At 44.8% G+C, this 23348-nt stretch overlaps 1 protein-coding gene across 7 annotated transcripts in view; it reads right to left on the bottom strand.

Annotated features, from left to right (window-relative positions):
* The window catches only part of ATXN7L1 (ataxin 7 like 1), a 274724-nt gene extending 252091 nt beyond the window's left edge, over positions 1 to 22633 (bottom strand). For 6 of the 7 annotated variants that reach the window (XM_030933375.1, XM_030933376.1, XM_030933379.1 and 3 more), the window contains exons 1-2: positions 22418 to 22633; positions 21852 to 21920 (exon numbers count right to left, since the gene is read on the bottom strand). In XM_030933375.1, the coding sequence (XP_030789235.1) occupies positions 21852 to 21920; positions 22418 to 22598 (250 nt within the window). In that variant the 5' untranslated portion in view covers positions 22599 to 22633. The remainder of the gene's footprint in view (positions 1 to 21851; positions 21921 to 22417) is intronic. The other variant, XM_030933377.1, reaches the window with a different exon arrangement.
* Between the last annotated feature and the right edge of the window lie 715 nt (positions 22634 to 23348).

The raw sequence follows: 23348 nt of genomic DNA, 5'->3' as shown, positions 1-23348 counted from the left end.
ACCTCTCCTCCCGCTAGCGGCCAGTAACAAGAAGTTGGCCTTTCTTGGGACACACAACATCTGCGGGAGTTCTGGAAGCTGCTGGGCGTCTGTCAGGGGCTGAACGGCTCTAGACAGACGCTCACAAAATTTGGTAAGAAAAGCATGCTGTATTGGGTTTGAAAATTAGCTCTGAAAAAAAAAAAAAAAAAAAAAAAAAAAAAAAAGCGTTTGAAAAACCAAAACAAACCCCAGACCCCTAGAGAGGAAAAAAAATCCCCAAACACAAAAACCCCATCATATGAAAACCAACCTCAAAATTGCTTTCTTTTGATTTCTATGGACAATTAGACCATAATTTCAAGTAGTTCAAATCCTTCTTAGTGAGACTCCCCTCCAATCTGGTATTGTCAGCTGCTGCTGCTTAATAGTGACAGCTTCATTTTTGGCACTAAAAGCTAAAGCCCTCAAAGCTTTGCAGTGGTAAGCTGGGGCCAGCTTGTAAAGGCCCACAAGAGCTGATCGTTAAATGTTCAGGAATGTGGTGAGCCAATTATTAAATTATTAAAAGTTATATGACATAAGCTTACAATGGAATATAAAACTCATCACTTCCAATTTATCTAGCTACACTTCACTTATTATCTACGCTTTGAGTATGGGTTGGCAACTTTCTCTTTCCTTTTTTTTTGAGAAGGAGTCTCACACTGTCACCAGGCTGGAGTGCAGTGGCATGATCTTGGTTCACTGCAACCTCTGCCTCCTGGATTCAGGTGATTCTCCTGCCTTAGCCTCCCCAGTAGCTGGAACTACAGGTGCATGCCACCATGCCCAGCTAATTTTTGTATTTTTAGTACAGATGGGGTTTCACCATTTTGGCCAGGATGGTCTTGATCTCTTAGCCTCATGATCTGCCCGCCTTGGCCTCCCAAAGTGCTGGGATCACAGGCATGAGCCACTGCGGGTAGTAAAAATTTTAGGCTTTGTCTCAGCTACTCCATGCAGCCATTGTAGTGCAAAAGCTAGACAATACGTAAAAAAAAAGAGTGTGGCTGTGTTCCAATAAAACTTTATTAAAAACAGGCAACCCATAGGCCACAGGTTGCTAATGCTGCTCTTAAAGTAATTTACATCTAATGTATCTGTATGGTGGATATCCTGCATAACAGTGTGCTGATGCACATCTCTTCCCAACTCTGAGTTCTGTGATATCACATTGACAGCTTGAAATGCAGTGGGAGGAGAGTTTATACCATGGAAATCATCACATACTACAAATCAGGGCATGATTTATTATTTTTTTGATTATCAAAATTTAAGAAAGTGATGGAGAAAATTTTAATGATGTAAGTTAAATTAAAAGAATAGTCAACCCTCTGAATCTGTGAATTCTACATCTGTAGTTTCAACTTAATTGCAGATCAAAAATATGTGGAAGAAAAAGAAAAGATGCCTGAGTCTATACTGAACATGTACAGACCTTTTCCTCTTGTCATTATCCCCTAAACAATTCAGAATAACAACTATTTACATAGCATTTACATTGTATTAGGTATTATAAGTAATCTAGAGATTATTTAAAGTCTATGAGAGGACTGTATAGGTTATATGTAAATACTACACCATTTCATATAAGGGCTAAGAATCCAAGGATTTGGGGTCTCGGAACCAATCCCCCTTGGATATCAAGGGACAGCTGTGTATCAAGTCTATAGCTTTATTGTGAATACTACAAAACAATGAGGACTTATTCTTTTAGTACTTGAAAACCATTATTCAGTTCAGCAAGGAAGTCACATCGCTAACAATCAAGTGAAGTTTTAACATATATCTTTGTTCTTTCCCTTTCAACTTACTCACTGACGTAAATGAAAATATCAACCAACACTTATGTGGGGTTTACATTTGTTTGTCAATTAAACCTTAGGAAGGTCAGGGGATATAAGAATTTGGCAGAAGTCAACCAAAGCATTTGGTGAGAATCTGTAGACTATATGAAATTTACAATAATGAATGTAGGCTGGGCGTAGTGGCTCATGCTTATAATCCTAGCACTTTGGGAGACTGAGGCGGGTCAATCACCTGAGGTTAGGAGTTCAAGACCAGCCTGGCCAACATGGTGAAATCCTGTTTCTACTAAAAATACAAAAATTAGCTGGGCATGGTGGCAGGAGCCTGTAATCCCAGATACTCGGGAGGCTGAGGCAGGAGAATCGCTGGAACTCGGGAGGTGGAGACTGCAGTGAGCTGAGATAGTGCCATTGCACTCCAGCCTGGGCAACAAGAGCGAGACTCAGTCTCAAAAAAAAAAAAAAAAAGAAAAAAGAATTTAAATATTTTATTCTTTATAAAGTATATGCCAAACAGCTTTTTTAAATCAGTAAAATGTATAATAAACATATATATCCATATGCACTAATTTTTAGATAGCAGATTGTTAAACATTTACTAGCACAACACTGATTCTAATAGAAAAGAACTTACAAATTAATTTGTCGGCAGCACCCAAAAAGTGTGTGTGTGTGTGTGTGTGAGAGAGAGAGAGAGAGAGACAGAGAGAGAGAGAGAGAGAGAGAGAGAGAGAGAGAGAGAGAAAATAACTCTCCCTCCAGCACCCTGAATGCAGAAAGCAAAACAAACACTAACATTACCAAAGAAAAAAGAAGGTTGTTTTCTGAAAACTCTACTTCAAAAAAGATTGCATGGAGTTGGGCACTGAGTGTGTCTACAACTGGAATAAATTATGAACTGTTTCTCTTTGGTATTAATGGAGTTTCACCATAACTTCTTTTTCTAAAAGCAACTTCTTGCGGAACTCATAGCCATCAAAGCCATTAAGCTCTTCCTTCCCTGTACAATGCCCTGAATGTCCAAATCCTAGCTGCTGTGTTGCCTCTGCATGAGGCATCCATTCATTCATTCTTTCATTCATTTTTCAAACATTAACTTGACTCTTACTAAATACCCTTTACCGTGGCCCACGTAAAACCACAAACCAAACAGCCTCTACCTTTAAGTCAAAGGTCTGAGACCCAGGTTAAAGGTCTGGCTGACCATAGACTGAGATATCTTCCTTCCCTGGGCTCCAAGGCATTTGAATCACATTTCATTTTCTAAGCAGCATCAGAGTTCCCAGGTGCTACAAGTGAGTTCCTAGAGGGCAGGGCCATTGTTCCACCTTCACATTCCACACAGAGCCCAGCCCAGGGCCTTGCACCTCCTGGACAGCTGGTCACTTTCTACACAGTCAGCAATGCAGGAAGCACAGCTCTGGCTTCTGACTTGCAGAGCATCACTCATCATGATTTCCAATTTAACTTCAGTGGTTCACCAGATCCAGGCTAAATACTGTGCTCCCCCTGAAAGGTGGGAGAATTATTATTTTAAGTATAATTATCTTCTTCCTTCCCAAGGTTAAAGTAGAGGGTCACCTGACTGTGTGGGATAATATTTCTCAATGTTTTTAAACTCATGCTCTACCAAGATTGGATTACACTTTACTTCCTGAGGTTTGCACTACAAAACTCACTTTCTCTCTAAGACATCCCATTGAGTGTGGTTTTCATACTATACAAGCATCTTTTTGAAATTCTAGTGCACCCAGTCCTCAACCTTGTCCCTCCTTAGCTTAATAATCATAGGCCATCACCTTCACCTCCAAGATTAGGCAACAGGAAAAAAAAAAAAAAGAATCATAGGCTCGTGCAGTGTTCATGCCTATAATCCCAGCACTTTGGGAGGCTGAGGCAGGAGGATCGCTTAGGCCCAGGAGTTGGAGACCAGCCTGGGCAACATAGCAAGACCCTGTCTCTACAAAAAATAAAAAATTAGTGTGGTGTGGTTGTATGTGCCTGTAGTCCCAGTTACTTGGAAGGCTGAGGTGGGAGCGTCACTTGAATCAAGAAGGTGGAGGCTACAGTGAGCTACGATCATGCCACTGCACTTCAGCCTGGGCAACAGAATGAGACTCTATCTCTCAAAAAATGAAAATGAAATAAAATAAAAGAATCATCAGTGTTCAACTACTTACTATGAGCACTGATAATTAAAGAGAAAAACTTAACTCTGCCCTTTTAGGAGGAATTTAATAGTTCATCCCCTGTTGATGGGAAAGATGTCTTCTGTATTGAAGAATGTCAACCAATAAAAGCAAGTCAGAATGACAGAATTTGAAAATGACCATCCTACAATCCCCAAAGAAATAACTGATCCAGGCAAGGGTCATCAATGGATGCCCAGAGGATTTCACAAAATTTCCTGTTGGGGAACAGGATATTCACTGGGTGCCAAAGCATTACCCACAGAATGACATGCTAATTGCAGAAGGAGAATACAACGTTTGCAATGGGCAGAAGTGGTCACCACCTTATGAAGTGATCCATATCTAATAATAGGACACCCTGACATCTTGTAACCCCTGGATGAGATGCTTAATGAAGCACTCAGAATCACCTGGGACACATTCACGCCAAAATGTTGAGTCTGAATCAAATGATACTTAAGCTCAAACTTCCAGAACAGGGGAAAAACAGGGAATAGCAAAAACAAGGTAAGACACCACAAGGAAGTGACAAGACCAGAACATGAAGCATTTTAAATGGCAATGTTTTATATATTTATATATAAAAATATGTATACATATATATAGAAATATGTATGTATACATATATTCACACACACATATGGGGGAGGGACACTGTTCTAGATTAAAAACTACTGAAGAGATATAACAGCCAAATGCAATACATGAACTATAACAGGATCTAGTTTGAAAAATGCAGCCATAAGCTTTTGGGGGTGGGGGCGTGACAGGTGAATTTTGAATGAGAACTGGGTATGAGATATGAGTTTGGAATTACCATTAGTTTTCTAAGTGTGATACTGATATTATGATTAGGTCAGAGAATGCCTCTAATTTTAGGAGATGCATGCTGAAGTATTTAGAGGTGTCATGCTGTCTGTGACTTACCAAATATTTCAGCAAAAACATACACACATATTTATGTATGATAAGGCTCTGAGAATTTAAGTGAACAGCTCAAGGTAGCACAATCAAGATGTGGAAAAATGATAAATATTTAAAGATGAAGTGTCGTGATGTCTACAACTTATTTCAAATGCTACAGAAAATAAAATCAAATGCTACACACACACATGCATATACATATACACACATACAGTCGCATAATGACACTTTGGTCAACAACAGGCCACATACTCAGTGGTCCCATAAGAGTATACAATACCATATTTTTACTGTATCTTTTCTATCTTTCAATCTGTTGAGAGACACAAATGCTTGCCATTGTGTTACAACAATTACCTACAGTATTCAGTACAGCAACATGCTGTACAGGTTTGTAGCCTAGAAGCAATAGGTTATACCAATAGGAATATCACAGAGTGAACTTACACAAACCTAGATGGCATAGCCTATTGCACACCTAGGAAATGACACATCTCTCGGAACATAGCCCCATCATTAAGAATGCATGACTGTATATTTCTTTTTCTTTTTTTTTTTTTTTTTTTTTGAGACAGAGTCTTGCTCTGTTGGCCAAGCTGGAGTGCAGTGGCATGATCTCGGCTCACTGCAACCTCTGCCTCCTGGGCTCAAGCAATTCTCCCACCTCAGCGTCCCAAGTAGCTGGGATTACAGGTGTGTGCGACCATGCCTGGCTAATTTTTGTATTTTTAGTAGAGATGGGGTTTCAGCATGTTGGCTAGGCTGGTCTCGAACTCCTGACCTCGGGTAATCCACCCGCCTCTGCCTCCCAAAGTGCTGGAATTACAGGTGTCAGCCACGGTACCTGGCCTGTATATTTCTTTATAAGACATATATACAGATAGAACTTTACATATATATATATATATGAAAACAAGACAAAATGTGAACTAATGTTTAATTCTATAGGTGATCACGGTACCATTATTTCAAGCTTTTTATACATGTGAAAAATTTTAACACTGAACTGCAAGGGCAAAAAAAAGAATGGTGCAGGGTGGGGGTTACTAGCAAATATTAAATGAAAAACTTTAGGTGCTCAAAGATGTCTGGGACTCAGCACCCCAGCGGTAGCATTTTTTCATGGAATTTTCTCTGCTGACCTAGGATGCTGGAGCTAATGTCCTAAGGTGAGCTGTGTTTTGCATTGTAGCTCCAGCGATCCACTTGAACAGAAACTTCAGGAGTCCTGCCAGTTCTTAGAATCTTGACAACTTCAAAATATCAGATGGTGAATCAAAAAACCTCATAGGCCATCTCCAGACTGATTTTTTTAAAATGAAAATACAAATGGGAACTGTTTCATGGGTATGACATTTCAGTTTTGTAAGATGGAAAGAGTTATGAAGATTGGCTACATGACCATGTGAATGTCCTTGACACTACTGAACTTTACACTTAAAAATGGTTAAGATGGTATAGTATTTTACCACAGTCTTCTCAAAAAAAGAAAGAAAAAGACAATACAGGTATTTCAAAAACAAATAAGATGCTTAGTCGAACTATAACACTCTGCTGGTCGAAAGATAACTTAGGAAACAAAAGGGGACAATATGATCGCTCTTCCTCCACCCTGCCTCCAGACGATTCGAATGCAGCTATGATGACAAGACACATGTGGACCATGGGAAGAGTCTGCAGCAGTGCAAGGTGCGAGGTTTGGGGGCATGTACATTGGGCATGGGTAGTATGCACAAGGTGCAGATAAGTTCCAGGTGGGGTGGCCCGAGCGGCGGGGAGGCTTCCTTAGAAAGTATGGCTGGCCCTGGGGAAGGGGGGTGAGGGGCAAGGGGAGGGGGAGAAGGGGAAGACACTAGATGCAGATGGCAGGCAGAGGCAGAGAGGGGGACAGGGAAAGGACTCCATTTGTCCAAAGTGCTGCTGCAAAGGGCAGGCCACCTGTCCGGATACGAAGGGACTGAGGACTTTGAATGCTGCATTAACTGTGGTCGATGAGGAAGTGCTGAGAGGTTTTCACTTGAGGAACAAACTGACACGTGAATTTTCAGAAGATTAATTTTTGAAGTGGTGTGTGGGGAAGATACAGACAGGAAGACCAATTAAACAGCTATTATAAAAATCTAGGTAGGCTATGAGGCAGGCTAGCTGGGGTGGGGGTGGGGGAGTGGAGAGAGATGGAGAGGTGTAGGGAATCGCTAAGATGGGAGGGAGGGAGGAGAGGAGGAGGGGGTCTTTCTAAAGATAGTGATGGGGAAAATGCACAGGCTTGGCTTGCACTTGGGTCTAGGGGAGTCTGAGACGCACAATGACATCCGTGAGGGGCTGTCTGGCACGGCACCCAAGGGTTGGATGAGCACTCTGTGGAGGAGAGGTCAGGAAAGCTGCAGGCATGTCAGAATCGCCACACTCAGGGACTGCCTGGGGCATGAACAGGAGCCAGAGTCCGGAGCAAATGCAGAGCAAACCGAGGGCAAAGCCTCACGCTCCGAGGGAGGAGCTGGCAGAAAGGGCACAAAAGCAGGTGCCATGAAAACTTCTGTGAAGCAAATATGATTTTCAAAAAGCTCTAGGGTTATCTACTATTTAAAGAAATCCCCAGTAACTCCATTTGGAAAGCAAATACACCCCTACTCTGCTTAAACCTGGCTTGTGTACAGGGTTTATATTTTGCCATTAAGTCTTTTGTCTCAGCCACTGAAAGTGGCAGGACTCATCTGAGTCCCTAATTCTCTCTGGATTCTGCCCTGCTTCTGCAAAAGATGATGAGGAAGGGCACAATGATGAAGGAGTAACTCAAGGGAACGCAAGCCTGGAGTCTGGGGACTTAGTTAACAGGGCTGTTGTACATGGGTTGGCCAAATGAAGTCAACCTTAAGCAAATGTGACCAGTTCTGGTGGGCGTGGTGGCTGACTCCTGTAATCCCAGAACTGTGGGAGGCTGTAGTGGGAGAATCGCTTGAGCCCAGGAGTTCGAGACCAGCCTAGGCAACATAGGACGACCCTGTCTCTAAAAATAATAGAAAAAATTAGCCAGGAAGGGTGGTGTGCACCTCTGTTCCAGCTCCTTGGGAGGGAGGCTGAGGTGGGAGGATCACTTGAGCTTGGGAGGTCAAGGCTGCAGTGACTTATGATTGCACCACTGCACTCCAGCCTGGGCGACAGAGCTACTGCCCCCTCCCACCCAAAAATGTGACCAGTCCCTCTTTTCCAGTGGATCACCCTCTTCTTGCCAGTCTGGGTGGGATTCTGTTCCATTAAGTGTAAAAGGTGCTTGAACCCACAAGCTCCTGGTCCTTATCAGAAGAATCAAACCACCAAGCTGGTAGACCATGGGGTCTGGGGCCCATCGAAGGTCATTTGAAACCCCACATAGAGGAGGTGACTAATTAGGAGAGGGGACAGCACTGAGGAGGAAAGGATTGTCAAGGACTCCTGGTCTCTGAAACCACCGAGAGAGAGACAGGGGGGTGACACCAGCTCCTCTGGGACCAGTAGGGCAATCACTATAAAATGCTTAAATGCCCCAATTAATGGAGAATGGGTGAAATTCAAAGTCACAGGAAGTAAATGTTGCCATATCATCCTGTCCTCATGTGGGAGATGCATTCTGTGCCTTTCACAGCCACTCCAATCCAAAGGATCCTCTTTGTCACTGCCTTCTCAGAGCCAGTGACAACCAGGGCATCTCTGTGGCTGAAGAAGGTAAAGGACTTTCACACCCACTTAGCAGTCATGTCACCATCAAAACGACACCTCTAACGTGGCAGTATTGAAGAGAGATCTCCGTTCCATCATCCTAGGAAGCGCACCCTTCATGAAATTACTAACAATCCCAACGCCATGAGGGAAACTGAACAGCGGCCTAGAAGATGTTCAAAAGGAGGAAAAAAGAGAGAAATCATCACTATAGATAGATGCCCCTGGAGTTGCTTGGCAACCATCTTTGCTAACACCTTCTCCCAAAAAGGAACACAGTTTGCATTAGCTCCTGTGATTTCCCTGAGGCCAGGACTCTGACCACAGAGGCCACAAAACTGGGGCCTTGGAATGAGAGAGCATTTCCCTGATGGGGAGACCCAGGGCCCTATCAGGAGGCCACTAGCTTACACAGGCAAGAGGGAATGAAAGGTAGTCCGGCCTCACCATTTTGCTTAAAGAACATGCTCTCTTGGGCAAGGACGGTGAGAGAATGAGTAAAGCCAGGTGCCCAGGTGCAACACTTAAGGAGCACTCACTCTGCACCTGCAGAAGCCCACGTGAGCCCCCCTACTTAAACAGGTGTCCTGGGCGCCTGCTTGCTTCCCCTTAGTCCTAACCCTGCTCCTAGGACGATAGACATCAGGACACAGTGCTTAGAGTACAGCCTCTGGAATCAGGCTGCCTTGGAGTTCAGGACAGCTCTACTATTTCCCAGCTATGTCACCTTGGGTAAGTTACTTAATCTCTCTAAGCCTCAGCTTCCCAATCTCTGAAATAGGGTTGATAACAGGATTTGCCTCACAGGGTGGTCATGAGGATTAAATGCGAACATGCACATTTAGCCCTGTGCCTGGCACCTGGTTAATGCCCAATAAAAGACAGCTAGGATTGTTACTTAAAAACAAAACAAAACAAAACAAACAAAAAAACACATAAGTTGGGCTGTCTTTAGCCCAAAAGTTACCAGAAAAGTAAATTTAAAAAACAGACAAAAAACTCCAAAAGGGGTCGGGCGCGGTGGCTCAAGCCTGTAATCCCAGCACTTTGGGAGGCCGAGACGGGCGGGTCACGAGGTCAGGAGATCGAGACCATCCTGGCTAACACAGTGAAACCCCGTCTCTACTAAAAAATACAAAAAAAACTAGCCGGGCGAGGTGGCGGGCGCCTGTCGTCCCAGCTACTCGGGAGGCTGAGGCAGGAGAATGGCGTAAACCCGGGAGGCGGAGCTTGCAGTGAGCTGAGATCCGGCCACTGCACTCCAGCCTGGGCAACAGAGCGAGACTCTGTCTCAAAAAAAAAAAAAAAAAAAAAAAACAAAAAAAAACTCCAAAAGGAAACACATAAGCAGCTCCCTTAGAACCCCTGAACCTGGATCTATAGAATCAGATCTCTGTGGGTGGTCCTGGCATATTTCCTTTTAAAAAGCTTCCCAAGCAATTTTCAGGGTAGGCAGGGTTGAGAGCCACTTCTCTCAACCAATAAACAGTAGTTCTCAAAGTTCAGGAAACATCAGAGCCACCTGAGGAGCCTGTTTAAAAATGCACGTTCCTGGTCAGGTGCAGTGGCTCACGCCTGTAATCCCAGAACTTTGAGAGGCCGAGGAGGGAGGATCACTTGGGCTCAGGAGTTTGAGACCAGCCTGGGGAACATAGCAAGACTCATCTCTACTAACAGTCAAAAAAATTAGGCAGGCATGGCAGCACACGCTTGTAGTCCCAACTACCTAGGAGTCTGAGGTAGAAGGATCACTTGAGCCCTGGAGATCGAGGCTGCAGTGAGTATGATCATGCCACTGCACTCCAGCCTGGGTGACAGAGAGAGACCCTGTCTCAAAAAAATAAAAAAAAAAAAAAAAGCACATTCCTGGTTCCTGTGTTTCACTACCAGTTGTTTCATTTCAGTATGACTGCAGCCTGGGGCTGGGGGCGAAAGGACCCTACAGGACATCACAGCAGGGTCTCCAGAATGAACACACTTTGTAAAACACTGAAACAGATTCACTTATTTTTTTTTTTGAGACGGAGTATCACTCTGTCCCCCAGGCTGGAGTGCGGTGGTGCAATCTCAGCTCACTGCAACTTCTGCCTCCTGGATTCAAGCAATTCTTCTGCCTCAGCCTCCCAAGCAGCTAGGACTACAAGCACATGCCACCATGCCTGGCTAATTTTTGTATTTTTTTAGTAGAGATGGGGTTTCACCATATTGGCCAGGCTGGTCTCGAACTCCTGACCTCATGATCTGCCCACCTCGGGCTCCCAAAATGCTGGGATTACAGGCATGAGCCACCTGCCCGGCCCCAGATTCACTCTTGAGACTAACCGTACAGGGACACCAGTCCAATCCCTTTGTCTTTATTTTGGGCATCCTTAAAGAAATGGAGACACACAAGTTGACAAAAGATGCTTGGTGAGTCCCGGGCATACCCCTGGAGCAGTAAGAACACGGTCTTTCCCCTGTAAGTGGCAGCTCTAAGACAAAGGCAAAGACCCAAGTGTCTGGTAAAAACAACAATCATCACAACAAAGGCTTACATTACTGAGTACCTACTTTATACCAGACAGCATCTCATTTATTTCCACAACAATTCTGAGAGGTACTACTATTCCTACCCTGGAAAAGAAAAGTAGAAATTGAGGCTTAATTTAATACCCAGCCAATAAATGGTCAAGATTTAAATAATGCTCCACTAAACTCCTAAGCCTGCAATGCCAATGAACCTTTTTGTGTGTGGTAAAATACACATAACATAAAATTTACCATTTAAACCTTCTTTTTCTTTTTCTTTTTTTTTTTTTTTTTGAGACGGAGTCTTGCTCTGTTGCCCAGGCTGGGGTACAGTGGCATGATCTCAGCTCACCGCAACCTCCGCCTCCCGGGTTCAAGCAATTCTCCTGCCTTAGCCTCCTGAGCAGCTGGGACTACAGGCGCCCACCACCACACCCAGCTAATTTTTTGTATTTTTAGTAGAGACGGGGTTTCACCGTGTTAGCCAGGATGGTCTCGATCTCCTGACCTCGTGATCCGCCCCCCTCGGCCTCCCAAAGTGCTGGGTTACAGGCATGAGCCACCACACCTGACCCATTTTCACCATTTTTTACGTGTACGGTTAGTTCTGTGACATTAAGTATATTCACAATGTTGTATAACCATCACCACAGTCCATCTCCAGAACTTCTGCATCTTCCCCAACTGAAACTCTGTATCATGGAAACACGAACTCTCCATTTCCCCTCCCCCAGCTCCTGAATGTCCACCATTCTACTGTCTGTCTCTATGAATTTGACCACTCTAGGAACCTCATTATAATGGAATCACACAGTATTTGTCCTTTTGTGGCTCATATACTTTTTAAGAACTGGACCATCACCTTGGTCTGATATAACCAAACTGGGACCATGTCTCCACCATCTTCCATACCCCTGGAATGCTGAACTCACCTGTGGTTAGTATCATCAGACTGGGTGTCTGTCCTGTGTCCCCACCCCACCCCAGGACTCTGTGGCCTGTCAATGCCTTGAGGTAAGGTCACATAACTCCCACTCCCCCTACAGGTAAGGGTATCCTTACACCATTAATGTTCACAGATTTACAATTAGCATCACAAATCAGGTACACCAGTAAGTGCTTCTGTGTTCAAAGAGCCCATCATCGACTCACTTTTATCTTCCCCACTGTGGTGACCTGGTGCCACTTTGTCCTGCCCTAGAGAGTATTTATTTGGTTTCCATTTCTTCTGTAAGCACCTGATCCCTTAAAATTGGCAAGCGGAATTGTGTTGAGAAACCACAGGTACAAGGATAAAGCGTCTCCATAAAAACAATGCTTTCCCCACAGCAGAATTCCAGCTTCACTTATAGACGACTAGGGCAGCCAGGTCTGGCCCCTGAATATTAAAGATGCTCCACTGTAGCCTCAGCCCACTTGCAAGAAGGGATTTCCTGAGGTTTCATCATTAGTTCAAGCACCTCAGGGTCCAAATCCAGGTCCATTTGGCAGTCTGAGCTCTAGCACAGAAGACAGTAAGAGAATGCCAGCCAAACGGCATTAGCTGGGAGCACGCAATCAGCAGAACACCAGACAGGGAGATTTAGGAGAGAGACACGCACAGAAGTCAGTCCTTGCCGTTCAGTTTCTACAATATTCTGAAAAAGTAGAACCCACTGGCTAAAGCTCTCCCTCTCCATTATGGCTATGTTTGATTATTGCAATCACTCAGTGACCACTGTCTCCAGATGTGAATAGTGGGCCACCTCAGGGTGTGGGCTCCTTAGAGAAGAGGGATTTGACCAGGACAAGGTCTCACTGCACTGGCTACTACCATCTTATGTCTACTTCTGAAGTATGTCATGCATGAAACAAAATGTCATAAACAAAACGTTAGCCTGAAGGATATAAATGCATCCAACCCAGAAAACCATACAGAAACAAATCTGCCTAACTTCTCTAAATCAATTCTGCAGCAGAGATGGCAGGCCCCTGGGAACCGCCAGCTGAAAGTATCAACATGGCCTCACAGTCTTAACTGATGCTGCAGACCACCTGGCACACAGGTCAGAAGGCCTCAGGAATCAGGCCCTCCCCTACCCTTTGTATCTTCCCGGGCTTAACATGGAAATCGTGAAAGCAGCCACTTTGCTTTCCGTCATGTGCATCCCCATTTCAGACATATCCCCTGGGTAATCAAGCTGCAGAGAACGCCAGTTGTATTTTCAGCCTGACTTTAAATATACACTGAAATCCTTAATGCTTCACCAGTGCGATGTGGTGCTTTTGACATCGGGGACCACTGTATGATAAATGCCATCATTATCAGAATTGATGCTTTGGGTCTCCTCCACCCACAGTGAAGGAGGGTTGGGCCACAAAGAATTAGAACCTGCAACTCACTATTGTCACCAGTGACTACAGACTGGACTCCAAGGTTTGGAAGAGTCATCTTGGGAACTTTGGGAGGCGGGTTCCCTGGGGGACCGCGTCTTCTCTATCTTTCGATCCTCCCAAATGTAGCCCAGTGCCAGGGGATAGTCACAGTCCAGGTATATCTGCTGAGTAATCAACAAGGCTGACTTACACGGGCTGAAGGCTAACACATGGACAGATATTGGCAGAATATTTCTGTGAGTATCTTCATCTAGTTTTCTTTTCTTTTTTTTTTTTTTTTGAGACGGAGTCTCGCTGTGTCGCCCAGGCTGGAGTGCAGTGGCACGATCTTGGCTCACTGCAAGCTCCGCCTCCCGGGTTCCTGCCATTCTCCCGCCTCAGCCTCCGAGTAGCTGGGACTACAGGCGCCCGCCACCGCGCCCGGCTAGTTTTTTGTATTTTTAGTAGAGACGGGGTTTCACCGTGTTAGCCAGGAGGGTCTCGATCTCCTGACCTCGTGATCCACCCGCCTCAGCCTCCCAAAGTGCTGGGATTACAGGCTTGAGCCACCGCACCCGGCCTTCATCTATTTTTCTTGTGTTCTTACCTCTCCAGCCTCACCAGTCAGTGATTCTCTATCAGAGTGATTTGTCCCCCAGGGACATTTGGCAATGTACCGAGACATTTTTGGCTGTCTAAACTTGGGGGAGGGGAGGGAGGCACTGCTGGCATCTAGCAAGTGGAGGCTGCAGGACATCCTGCCATGCACACAACAGTGCCCCCAAAAAGAAGCATCAGTGGTGCCACTGGTGAGAAACATTATACTACTCTCTGCTTTGCTATCTTTACTCCGGCAAGAGGACTTTTTAGTTTCAGAACAGTCTATATTCTCTGGCATTTGGGCCTTTATCCCTGTCCTTTCCTCTAACTCTGTCCTGCCCAGCTCTACACATGGGTAACTTCCTGTATCCTCCAGGTTTTAGCTTACATAAAATTTCCTCTGGGAGGCCTGCACTGAGCCCCTACCTCAGTGAGGCCCCCCACCATGCCCTCCAGCAGCACCTGAGTTTCCCTATCAGAGCACTCATCACGGTCCACCTGTACTTTTGCCAGTAGGCTGGAAGCACCCTGAGGGCAGGCAGGGGTTGTGCTTTTTCACTGCTGTGTCCCTGGTGTCTAGCCCAGTGCTGGTACATCAGGAGAGCTCCCTTCAGGTCAAACGCATGAGGGAGGCTGAGAAACAGTTGAGGGTATTAAAAACTTGGCAAGACACCCAGAGGCTTAAATTGTTACCCTACTATGCAGGCACCAAAAGAGAACATGGCAACTTCTCATGAACTGATATGGACAGTTCTCTAAGATAAATGGAAATGGCAAGATATCAGCTAATACTATAGCTTTCTATCATTCACGTGAGAACAAGAAGACAAAATTATATATGTATCTACTGGAATGCACACAGAATATCTTTGGAAGAATACACAAGCAACTGGGGATGGGGTGGGAGAGAGACTTACTTTCCACTTGGATAGCCTTTTGAATTTTGTAACATGAACGTTATTAAAAAATAATAAGTAGTTTTAAAATGAATATGTTATACGTATGTAATGGTCTACATCTTCTAGCAGTAAAAACATTATTCTCATAGAATGACATAGGATGATACCCTGGTACAGGGCAACTTAGAAGAAGGCAATATCATATACAGTGTTTCAGTGCGTCCATCCTCGCTTCCTGTTGTGGAAGGAGCCAGAGCCACATTTCCTCCACATGGGAACCCAGGCACAAGGAAATAATTGTATGTACAACGAAATCCTCATTTTAGAAGCTTTGTATTTCCCAAACTAGATGATCAGGTTGTCCTTTCTCATCTATGTTGTGTTGGTTGTGGCATGCCCTTGCTCCATCAGTGGGCTGCACCTGTAGAGCTTATAGCTCTCCAAGCCCTTCCCTTCTCCTCCTTCTCATCTTTCCTCCCTACCACCTTTAAGCCACTCCATTTCTCCCATCCTTCCATCCCAAAAGCTGGGCCAGAGAAGAGAGATGATAATGAAATGCCAAAGTGAACAAATGTTACTGCTTGTTAGCAAAAGGGGAGGAAGGTAGGCTTAATGGGGAATGAAGTTGAAATTAATGGTAAAAATGAGGTTTATCTGTGTAATCTGTGGACTTTGTATCTTCCCATCTCCTATTAACATAGATAACAGAGTTGTCTGTATAATGATAAAGGGAAGCTGTTCGCAGTTTCCCATAAATCTCCATGGCCTGCTGCTCACTTCCCTGGCTTGGATTCTAAGAATACTTCATTCTTAACCAGGTCAATTGCCATCTTTTTCTCCAATTTTCTCCCATCCAGCCACAACTGCAAGACTCCTAAGCCTGTGCTGAGCATGCTCCTATGTTCTCTGCACCCTTCTATATTGCAGCCCAATTCCACCAGCATCTCAGAAGAACAGCAAACTCTTATAGTCACAGCAATGTTTTACTGGCCCCAGCACAATTTTCAAATTGGAAGCTTTCCATCAGTTTATCTACATCACATCGAAACATGTGGGAACATTAAAACACAGGCAAGTTTTCAAAGTGACAAGTGTAGGCTTCCAAGAGACCCAAACAGGAATCTATTGAGGACTCTTTTTTTTCTCAGCGATAAAATAAAACAACTTATTGATTATTTAAAGAAGTTATTTAGATCTCCCAGTCCCTAAAAAGAACTTTGTATAAACTCTTCTTAGCCATAGGCCATATACAGGCTAAGTATTATTTGATAGCTCTTGATAAAACTTATCGATGATCACTTAACTGCACTCCATTAAAAACACTGATATCTGGCCGGGTGTGGTGGCTCACATCTGTAATCCCAGCACTTTGGGAGGCTAAGGTGGGCAGATCACAAGATCCAGGAGATCGAGACCATACTGGTTAACACGTTGAAACCCAGTCTCTACTAAAAGTACAAAAAATTAGCTGGGTGTGGTGGCACGCACCTGTAGTCCCAGTAACTCAGGCGGCTGAGGCAGGAGAATCACTTGAACCCAGGAGGTGGAGGTTGCAGTGAGCTGAGATCATGCCACTGCACTCCAGCCTGGGCGACAGAGTGAGACTCCATCTCAAAAAAAAAAAAAAAAAAAAAATTGATATCCATAGAAATTGTTTCTTTAAAAAATCATTAGCTTCATAAAATTATAATAAAATGGTTTACTCTAAAAATAAAGTTTCTGCTAGGTATCTTTTCTTTTCATCACAGATTAGTTTAAAATCCTAGTTAATTAGAATAAAGTTTTCTAGAGCTAGCTTCATTAGTAATGATAATAATAATAAAAGCCAACATTCATTAAGGACTTACTATGTGCTAAGCCCTTTTGTATTATCTCATTTAATCATCACAACAACCCTATTCTTATCTCTGTCTTATAGTTAGGGACACTTATGAGGCATAGGAACCCTATTCCTTATCTATGAATTGGTATTCTTTAAAAAAAACTTCAGATGAGGCAAGGGGAACATCTTTCCAAATCAATGAGAGCTTTTCCCTAATTAGCTTGAAAAAAGTCTTCAGATAAATCTACCAAGCTGAGGAGGAAATTATTTGAAAAGGTTAGCACAGAAGAATGGCCGTCCTTGGAATTTTCTCTCATAAACACCTTTCATAGATTAGGCTAATAAGGTTTCTGGGAGTCCTCCTCACAGGAAATCTACATGCCTGACTGATCCAAGCTGACTGAGGTCAAATCATTCTTCACTGGGGGAACACATTGGGTTTTGGACTCAGAACCCCACTTTTCTTGGAATGCTGAAGGCCAGATACCATTCACAAATGATTTGCAGCAGAATATTGCTTGTGTATGAGATTCAGTGATTTTTGCCACCAAGAAGTTATAAATTGAGAAAATAAACCCAGTTATTTTTAAAGTAGTTTAAGATATTTTTAATGTGAGGGCTTGGGTTTTTTTTTTTTTTTTTTTTTTTTTTTTTTTTTTTTTAAGTTTCTTTAGAAACAGTTTGCCTGCTATAACTGCATCTCAAAGGAAGGTACATTCAATAGAGAAGCTTGGGTTCAGAGGTCTCAAAGGGACCTTAGAGGACATTGAGTCCCACTCCCCTTACTTTAAATATGGGCAAATAGGCCCAGAGAAGGGAAACGACTTCCAAAGGGCATAGATCAAAATGTAGGAAGCCGACTCAAAGTGCTCGCCTGCTCCTTCCAGTGCCCAGGTTGTCCTGGATATAAGCCCATCTAAGCACATCCACCCATGGAACTAGCAACGCCTTCTGAACTCAGGTGATGACAACATTCAAAAGTATTTGGGGCCAGGTGCAGTGGCTCATGCCTGTAATCCCAGCACTTTGGGAGGCTGAGGCGTGCAGATCACCTGAGGTCTGGAGTTCGAGACCAGCCTGGCCAACAGAGTGAAACCCCATCTCTACTAAATATACAAAATTAGCCGACCGTGGTGGTGCATGCCTGTAATCCCAGCTACCTGGGAGGCTGAGAAAGGAGAATCGCTTGAACCTGTGAGGTGGAGGTTGCAGTGAGCCGAGATCGTGCCATTGCACTCCAGTCTGGGCAACAAGAGTGAGATTCTGTTTCAAAAATAAAAGAAAACTGGCAAATTCCTCTTAGTTATAATTTAGCTAATTTTAGATGAAATAATAACAATGACGTGAAAACTTTATTACAGACATTTCAAAGCATCCAGTTAACATTTCATACATTATAGGCAGAGAACTGAAAGAAATGGAAAGAATTGAAAGAAAGTTTAAAGGGGTGAGGAATGGGGTACTGTATTACAGTAATCAAGTTATTCAAAAAGTCTGCAAGTCCTTGCTGTGTCTTCTGAAGTTGTGGCCAGATAGAGGCAGAAACCAAAATAATTCTTATTTCACATTTCCAGCCTAACTTCTCTTCCTGAGTTTAGTCTATTAAAAATATCATATGACACCAACGTTCATAGTGGCATTACTCAAAATGGCCAAAAGGTGGAAACAACTCCAATGTCCACCAACAGATGAGTGGATAACAAAATGTAGTATATATACACAATGAAACATTATTCAGCCTTAAAAAGGAATGAAGTACTGATCCATACTACAACATGGATGAGCTATGCAGAGGTGCGAAGCGAAATAAACCAGATACAAAAGGATACAGATTGTATGACTCCACTTATATGAGGTACTAGAATAGGCAACTTCATAGAGACAGAAAGTAGAACCATGGTTACCAGGGCTGAGAGGAACGGAGAATGGGGAGTGACTGCACAATGGGTACAGAGTGTGTAACTGCAATGATGGAAAATTTGGGAAATGGAAAGTGATGATAGTTGTATAATATTATGAATGTACTTAGTGCCACTGAATTGTATACTCAAAATGGTTAAAATGATAAATTTTATGTTATGTTTATTTTACCAAAAAAAAAAAAAAAAAAGACATCAAAATCAGAACTACCGGCCAGGCGCGGTGGCTCACACCTGTAATCCTAGCACTTTGGGAGGCCGAGGCGGGTGGATCACGAGGTCAGGAGATCGAGACCATCATGGCTAACATGGTGAAACCCCATTTCTACTAAAAATACAAAAAATTAGCCAAGCTTGGTGGCGGGCACCTGTAGTCCCAGCTACTTGGGAGGCTGAGGCAGGAGAACAGCGTGAATCCGGGAGGCAGAGCTTGCAGTGAGCCAAGAGCACGCCACTGCACTCCAGCCTGGGCGGCAAAGCAAGACTCCATCTCAAAAAAAAAAAAGAAAAAAAATCGGAACCGCCTCCCTTCATTTCTCAGTTGGAATCTCTAAACTGTATTTTGTTCATTCATTCCCACTAAAGCTGAATTTCTTCTCAAGACCTGCTTAAAGCTAACAGTGTCATGGACAATCTACATACATTCATACGCACAAGTACACAGCCACACACAGGCTACTTTGTGTCCTGCAGTGACCCATCCACAAACAGTATCCGCCCCAAGACTTTGTTGATCACTCCAACAAGAGGGCCCATGGCAAGCAATACTGGAGATCCAGGTAACCAAATGAACACCCCTTCAATTTCTCATCATGGGGGAATATGTATTCAGTATATAGATACTTTATCTATAAAGAAAACTTCGTACATATATACCAGAAAGACCATCGGGAATTGCTCACCCAAGTCTTTGTTCCACCAGACCCATGAACAAAGAGATTTCAGCCCATATATGGCTATTTTGGTGAAGTTAGCGATTTCAAGTTACACTGAACAGTGGCTGTCCTTAATGCAAATGCATATAATTAGGAGCTAAATCTTTGTACCTTTATAGGACAAAGGACCTAATAAGCTGGATGTACCACCTGTGACTTCTGAGGAAAGGAGAGCTTTTCATTTTTTCTTAAAAGAATCCGTTTCTCAGCCAGGCGCAGGTAACTCACGCCTGTAATCCCAGCACTTTGGGAAGCTGAGGTGGGCAGATCACGAGGTCAAAAGATCGAGACCATCCTGGCCAACATGGTAAAACCCTGTCTCTACTGAAAATACAAAAATTAGCTGGGTGTGGTGGCACATGCCTGTAGTCTCCGCTACACAGGAGGCTGAGGCAGGAGAATCGCTTGAACCTGGGAGGCGGAGGTTACAGCGAGCCAAGATCACACCACTGCACCCTAGCCTGGTGACAGAGCGAGAATCCATCTCAAAAAAAAAAAAAAAAAAAAGAATCTGTTTCTCATGAGGCAAAGATAATCTGAGAACAAGAGTCTTCTGAAATAGAAACAGGGACTAGGGGGAAAGGATGTGAGTTTTGTAGGTGATAGTCATAACCCATCACCTAGACCTGAGAGGTGCCAATCCTGTGCCATACCATGACCTTTACTCAACTTTAATTTAAAGATTTTTACAGCCTCACCATCTTTTGTGGACATGTTGCCAGTAGCCTGATAACTGGGTCTTGCAAGCATTTAGAGATCTCAAGAGTTTGTGTGTGAAGAAAAATAATCTCTAGTGATGCTTCCCACTGCCAACACACATGAACATTTAACACAAATAAGCTGCCACTTGTAAAAAGTCCACTTGACATCAATCCCTTGTGCATCCTGAAGACACATGTCAAGATCACACAAGATTTTAGAAGCAAACATTTTTAGAATAATGTTTTGTTCCCAAAGTGCTTAATTAGCAGAAACACTATGCTAGGGAACTGTCCTTGAATATGCACACATTTTAACCTTCATGTTATTTTTTCTGAAGCACAAAGTTTCCTCTCAGTGGATGGTCAGGAAATGATTGGGCACAGAAAACCAACCATCTGAAGTGTTGATTCGTAAAATGAGTTCCATCTTTCCACGCAGGATTCAGCTGCCTTCCAGGGTGACATCTCCTTTTATGAGGGGGACCATTCTTTGGCATCTAATGACCTTTTCTCTATTCATTTGGGATGAGCAATGCACCTATGGCCTACTTATATCTGAACTCTTTCAATACCACCAACCTCTTCTGTCCCCTTGTGCCATCTTCCTACCCCCAATTTCAACCAATTATGTTTTATAAGACATCAGTTAGTGAATCACAATTCAAATGAACCCATCCATTTGCTTAGCATCAAGTGGCCCCTGGAGTTGCTCCATTTGAAGCCCATAGGCCAGAGTTACATATGGCAGGCTTGCAAATGCGAACAGGGTATGATTTATTTATGACGACCATATGTGTTTGATGCCCAATTCCAGCAGGTTGTGGCTGCTCTCGCATATCTTGGTCTGGGATGACCTATCTACTCAGCGTGTCCCATTTCAGGTACCGTATTTCCACGCTGGGAAAAGAGAGCTGACGACTGGCTGGGGGGCTGCACATACAGATGCTCCTAACCCTGCTTGCCACGTAACAATCTGTGACCAAATGCAAAGTGGGCCAAATGTAACTTGCTGCACAGGTTTGCCATGTACAGTGGTTTTCAGTGGTGAGTGGAGAAGTAGCTGCTGGAATGACTGACCATGTGGGGTTCATTAAGCTGTTGTGCATTCACCCATGAGAAAGGCCGGGATGCTTGTGAAGGGAGCTCCACTCTTCATTTCAGAAATTTTAACGCCCCACCATTTGGCAATGATGCTCCCGGGGAGAATGGCAGATATGCATCAGAAGGTTCAAACGTGGAGTCCAACTGAAGTGCAGTAAACTTCTGCCTTCAACAGTCTCACCCCCTTTTACCCCCCAGTTGTATTTATACTTTGAAAGAAGTTAACATGAAGCAGTAGTCACCTGGGCGTGCTCAATTTTTGACAAGCCTTAGTCACTCTGTACCCAGCAGAACAATTCACATTATATTCGAAATCCTGTGAAGATTCTGCCACACATGCTAACACTAAAATGCCAGTAGCTCCACTTACCTTCTTTATTAAGCCTCATAACCTCCCTGCTTTTTCCACCCTCTTTTCCAGCCTCTTCTAAATCTACATCTGCAGATGAAAAAGAAAAGGAAAACAGAAAATAAGGAAAAAAGGGGGGGAAAAAGCCAAAGTCAAGGGGGGAGGGAGAGTGTTTATTTGCAAACAGATCGATATAAATACTGTATATGAAATTCTTTCAAAAATTGACAATGCAACATTTTCTCCCAAGTCCGGGTTTCCATCTACCTGGCCCAGATAGGTACCCAAAAAACTATGCAAGCAGCAACAGAGTAGCCTTTTAAACGGACAACACCGTGGGGCTGCGAGCCCACCCCGCGGGCTGCCACGGGGAGCCGGGCACGGACAGACAGACAGCCCTGGCAGCCGGGCCTCTCCCTGTGCATTGATGATCTGTCTCTGTGTGTATTTATTTAGAGAGAGAGGGAGAAGCATGGAGGACACCGGGGGCCACTCTCTCTCTCACACACACACTTTTTCCCAGTGGCTCTAGGTGAATGGAAAGGTTACAGGATAATAAAAGGAGGAGGAGGCGGTGGGGTTCTTACTGTCGGAGCAGTGTAATTTGGCGGCGTCGATCCAGGAGGACCAGGGTTTGCCCAGAAACGCCTCCGGACTGGGCACTTTGCGATCCAGTGTCGCCATTGCTCTTCCTTCTTGTTGCTTTTTCCCTGTTCCTTCGGCAGCAGCAGCCGAGAGACACGGGATTCGAGAACGCTCCGACGTCATCTTCGGAACGTTCCGACATTGAGTGTTCTGAAAGGGGGAGGGAGGGAGGAAGGGCGGGATGGGAGGAGGGGCGGAGGAGGAGGGGAGAGGGAGCGGAGGAGGGGCGGGCGCTCTGGCTCCCGGAGCCAGCTCGGTGGGGCTTGCGCGCCCGCGGCCGCCAGGGGCAGCAGAGAGGCGCCTGCAGTCCGCTCCCGCCCGCCCGCCGGGGGCCGCCCGCCTGCCAGGGAGGGGCCGCGCGGACAGGCGAGCGCCGCGTGCCGGGGAGCGGAGGCTGCTCAGGGCCCGGCAGCCGGGATGCAGCGGCGCCGCCCGAGCCCGGGGCGCCAGGGGTCGGGGCACACCGGGAGAGGCCCGACGCGGGGTCGAAGGAAGGGTGGTCTTTTCCGCAGAGTTGCCGCTGGAGGACCGAAAGTTTTTGCAGGCAACCCTTGCTTCCAGCTTGTCCCTCTCTCTCCGGGTCCCTGTCGCCCACCGCGAGGCGCCCCCGCGGTAGTCCCGACGGCTTGGTGGGGAGGAGGCGTGAGGGGTTGCGACCCCCACCACCACCCGAGCCAGGGAAGGGACCCTGGTGACCTCTCCTCCCAGCCTTCACCCCCGTCACCCCTTTTTTCTCTTTCCTGGAGGACTTTGGACCGTGGAGATTCTGCAGTTGTTGCTCTGGGAGCAGAAACCAGTGGGTAGATGTGGTTCTGAAACGCAGGTGAGTTTGTGGCGCGAGGAGGACTTTCCCATCTCAGGCTGCGGGGCGTG

Source organism: Rhinopithecus roxellana, chromosome 6 (genome assembly GCF_007565055.1).
Source record: "Rhinopithecus roxellana isolate Shanxi Qingling chromosome 6, ASM756505v1, whole genome shotgun sequence".
Lineage (NCBI taxonomy): Eukaryota > Metazoa > Chordata > Mammalia > Primates > Cercopithecidae > Rhinopithecus > Rhinopithecus roxellana.
This window is presented reverse-complemented; position numbering and strand designations above follow the sequence as displayed.